The sequence below is a fragment of the Trachymyrmex cornetzi genome, unplaced genomic scaffold (assembly GCF_001594075.2).
Source record: "Trachymyrmex cornetzi isolate Tcor2-1 unplaced genomic scaffold, Tcor1.1 scaffold776, whole genome shotgun sequence".
Lineage (NCBI taxonomy): Eukaryota > Metazoa > Arthropoda > Insecta > Hymenoptera > Formicidae > Trachymyrmex > Trachymyrmex cornetzi.
In genome coordinates, this window is record NW_017300109.1 from 16,398 (window position 1) to 21,385 (window position 4,988).

A 4,988-nucleotide genomic window follows, 5' to 3' on the forward strand; every position below is an offset into this window, starting at 1 on the left:
GCTTCGGCTTCAGCTTCGGCATCGTATACGATCTCGTCTGACGAAGATACATTAGAAGGGATTCTAATGAGCCCCCTGAAAAGAAGGGCGGTGCGAACCTAGTGTACACAACCCAAGGTGACAAGAGGGCCACTCGGACGTATCAGACAACCGGATACTATTCTGGGCGAGCGGCAACCATCAGAATGGTGAACGAAGAGAAAGAAAAAAGCCTCCAGCTTGAAAGGGAGGCACTGGTTAGAGGACTCGATAAGGAGGAGCTTTTCAAAAAGGCCAAAATTGACCTGGAAAAGATTAAGGAAAGTATGGAACATGACACCAATGAGAACCTGATCGGGAAAGCCACGGAATGGAGGTGGTGCGCATTGCGAGGACCTCCTCGAATTTAAAGGGGACTTTTCAGAAATCCCTGAAGATAGCAAGATAAAGATAAAGATGGGGGAGATAACCAGGACTCCAAACGGCCTTGGTACAGCATGGCTGAGGTGTCCTCTGCTCTCCGCCAGAGCAGTGACGTGCACCCCTCGACTCAGGATATGCTGGACCATGGTCCGGGTAGAAATGATACCGACTAGGGCCCTACAGTGCTTCAGGTGTTTGGAGCAAGGGCATGTGACGGCCGAATGCAAGGCCAATGTTGACAGAAGCAGCAACTGTTATCGCTGCGGGAGAGAAGGTCACCTGGCCAGAACGTGCGCGGTCCCGGTTCACTGTGTGATCTGCGCGGACCGCGGTGTGCGGGCGGATCATAGGATGGAGGGTAAAGCATGTAAGCCCCCCTCGTGAGAAAGCGACGAGTCCAGGAGGGAGGACTGGATGATCAGACTTCCCTGTCAAAGACTGTGGAAGAGGACGGTACCGCGGATATGACCCGGAACCCATTGGAAAGAGCAGCAAGTATTCCTCGCCTGAAGGGTATAAGTACGGCACCAACACCCATGGAGATGGAGGAGGCCCCCCCCCCCCGGGTAAACACTCAGGCAAATGGGTGGAGAATGGAGAATAGGAGGACTCGTTGTCCCACGTGCCTACGGACGCATCACATGTAGGGCACAAGGACGGGACGTCTGCTAGTGACATCAATGCCTAACAAAGTCTTACAGGCGAACATTAACCACTCCCGTCATGAGCATAACATGCTCCTCCAGACCATGGCGGAGGGTGGTCATGTGATTGCGGTTGTCTCGGAGCCTCATTGGGTTCCGGACAATAATAACAATTGGGCGGCGAACGATAAGAGGTCGGTGGCGGTGACACGGAGAAGAGTGGAAAACCCACTGCCAACAACAATATTGGATAAGAACGATGACTTTGTCGCGGGAGAAGCGGTGTTAATTGGAGCCTGCCTGTCTCCTAGCCTGGATGTGGCTCAATTTCTGTTTTCAACAATTAATAACAGAATAAAATCTTTATCTTACAATAAATCTTTCGATTGTATTAATGAATATAGCAAAAATATAGATTCAACTAATATTTCGAATAAGTATTTCACCATTCCGTATTTTCAAAAACTTCTGAAAAATTCATATCTATTACAAATAAATTTAATTTTAATATTGCTCATAGACCTATAAATAATTTAAGTTCTGTTATAAAAACTGGTAGACATAATTAAAAAAGAAGACCAATCAAATGTAGTATATAAAATAAGTTGTCAAGACTGCGAATTTACATATATTGGACAAACTAAACGCAAGCTTAAAACTAGAATAAAAGAACACAAAAATGACTATAAAAAACCAACGAATAATTTGTCGGTCATTTCGAAGCATATACTAGATTTTAATCACGAAATAGATTGGGATAATACCAATATAGTTGATTCTGAACAATCTTACTATAAAAGAATGGTCTCGGAGATGATCCACATAAAAAAACAAAGAAAAAGTTTAAATAAGCAGAGTGACACGGAACGGTTTCCTGATGTATATATTCCTATCATTAGCAAATGCCCCCCTCTCTCATAATTGGTTGACTCCTTCCAGAACTCTACTCTCTTTGTCTAATAATAAAATATAAATACTGCCTGTACACTGGTAAGCGGTCACAATGTACTTAGCTTGAGAATGTTGTTCTCATTATAACGATAATTTATTTAAAAAATTATAATCTCTTAAATTTAAAAGTATGTTCTGTTTGATTATCTAAAAGAATTTTGTTGTGGAAGATGAATCTGTGACGATTTGGTTTAATACATATATCAGCAAATATGTGGTGAGTAAATAAAATTGTTAATACGATAGAGATTAATAATCAAATTTATATTAATAGATTTTAAACATATTATAGTTCTAAAAAAAATTTTTTTGATTTGTTTCTGTTTTTGGTTTGGTTACAATTAATATTTGGATATTTAGCATCTGGCAATCGCATATTTAAATGGAAATATCTTCTATATTATAACAAATTGACATTGATGTTCAACTTCTTCTAAAAAATTCTTGTTGTGTTTGGACTTGAACGATTTCTTACTATTGAGCGTCGTATTTTTATTAATTTTTTTGCGAACGAAAAAAATTTTTTGATTTGTACAATTGCTGTTTGATAATTTATATATTGTTTTAATATGAAATTTGATTGTACTGATGATTGTCACACGGTGACCGAAACGTTTACTTGATTTAAATTGAATATATTTGTGCTACTTATAACTGGCGTTGTAGCTGTATGCTCCTTATTAATTCCTTGTATAATTTTAAGCCACTTATTATCTTACGTATCATTTTTTAGTTGCTTGCAGAAAAAAATGCAAAAGAAGAAATAGAAAAAACATACTTTAAAAGAAAATAAAATTTGTCCCTTTACAACTATAGTTATTGCAGCAAAATTACATTTTTAATGTGACAAAATTGCAATGACTCAAAATACGTTCAAACTCATTTTCTAAAAAGCTTTGTTTTTTGAGTCATTATAGTAAATGAGCGATATTATTTTATATTACATTTTACATTTTAATATGAAATAATATTGTCGGTTATTTGACTATCGTGTAATTAATAATTAATGACATAGGATATACATTCGGAAGGTACGTTGTCAATACTATTACGTCATTATATCTTTATCATTATGTGTAAAACAAGAGGATCGATTATGTATCATGAAACGAGATGAAAATTACAAAAGTGAACAGATGTTGACAATGAAATTCTAATAAATCATTCACTTTTGTTACTTTTGTCTCGTTTCACACTGTTAGATATCAAAGGAATAATGAGACCCAATTCTTTAAATTAAACAACACTTTGTTATTTAAAGGAATTGAGTTCCATTATTCCTTTGATATCTAACAGTGTGAAACGAGAAGAAAATAACAAAAGTGAGTGATTTATTAGAATATTTATAATTTCATTGTCAACATCTGTTCACTTTTGTAATTTTCACCTCGTTTCATGATACATAATCGACCCTCTTGTTTTACATATAATGATAAAGATATAATGACGTAATAGTGTTGACAACGTACCTTCCGAATGTATGTCATATGTCATTAATTATTAATTACACGATAGTCAAATAACCGACAGTATTATTTCACATTAAAATATAAAATGTAATGTAAAATAATATCGCTCATTTACTGTAATAACTCAAAAAAACAAAGCTTTCCAGAAAATGAGTTTGAATGTATTTTGAGTCATTACAATTTTGTCATATTAAAAATACAATTTTGCTGCAATAACTATAGTTGTAAACAGACAAAAGTATTTTCTTTTAAAGTATGTTTTTTCTTTTTTTCTTTATGTTTGCATTTGTTTCTGCAAGCAACTAAAAAACGATAATTTCTAGCAATTTATATCGTTGTAATAAACGAGCGAAAGAAGTAGAATTTATATAGAATTCATATTGTATCATGATAACAGATGTACCTCAGTGCAGATTTCAAATTCGGGTCGCATTAATCCCGAACACGAAAGGCTGTCTATTTCGAGCAACTAATGTTTTTAAATGCAGCTTCGTATTGTATGTTGTGCTTAGAGGTGTCTGTCTGATTAAATTCCATGTCAAACAGCAGTCACTATCTTCTACATATTTATTTCAATTGGAATATTCATCAGTTATCTTATATTTGTTTTATAAATAAATAAAAAATGTGTTTTCAAAGTAAAAAGATTTTATATTTTTCTTATATTAAAAATACAGCATGACGATGGTTTCCATTCGTTTTCCATATTTAGAAAACGAATAACACAGCATGACAATGTTAAGTTTATTAATTAAAAGTTGCTGTTTGCTCCACAAATATTATTTACTTTTTAAGATGTCTTCAAGACATTAAAAAGATATTTTCAGGACATCTAAAAGATATCTTTAAGACACCTTAAAGCCATCTCTCACATATCTAAAAAACATCTTCTAGATATCTTCAAGCATCTTAAAGACATCTCTCACATATCTAAAAGACATCTTCCAGATATCTTTAGATATCTGAAAGATATCTTAAACTATTGCATAAGACATCTTTTAGGGCCCTAAAAGACATCTTTTCGTAAAAAATGCAAGATATCGCAAGACATGGTGAGAAGTCTTTTAGAAGTCTAAAAGACATCTTTTTGTCTATCTGGGTTATGTTGGCAAAAATCGGGCAGCAGTCGAGCACGATCTGTCATTTCAACTAGCGTTAACAAAAATACAGCAAAAATTCTAAAGACACTGCATCATAACATGCTAACAAAAAATAAACCAAAGAGCTAGATTTGACATGATGTTATATTAAATTAGCAAAATGTAGTTAGAAATATGACAAATTTGCTCTCACATTGTGAGAACGGTAATGCAGCAGGAATACCGCACGACTTATTATATCAAATATTGACAGCAAAATCACAGCAAAAATCGAACACAGCGTGACGTCACGATGTGACTGTCCAAAACACGGCATATATATTATTACGCCCATGCTCCGTCGCATGCCGTGCTGTGCTGACCAGAGATGCCAATTTTGTTACGGTTTACGACATCGAGACTAGCGCCATCGGTCGGCCGCC

At 35.3% G+C, this 4,988-nt stretch overlaps 1 protein-coding gene across 1 annotated transcript; it reads left to right on the plus strand.

Moving 5' to 3' along the window:
* The first annotated feature begins 435 nt into the window (after window positions 1-435).
* Window positions 436-786, plus strand: LOC108768273 (cellular nucleic acid-binding protein homolog). The gene has a single exon (XM_018518653.1). It carries the CDS (start codon window positions 436-438, stop codon window positions 784-786), a length of 351 nt encoding a protein of 116 aa, XP_018374155.1.
* The last annotated feature ends 4,202 nt before the right edge of the window (window positions 787-4,988 follow it).

Bases quoted from the DNA above. Each gene is read 5' to 3' on its own strand.
- LOC108768273 (XM_018518653.1), top strand. From the start codon at position 436: ATGGGGGAGATAACCAGGACTCCAAACGGCCTTGGTACAGCATGGCTG.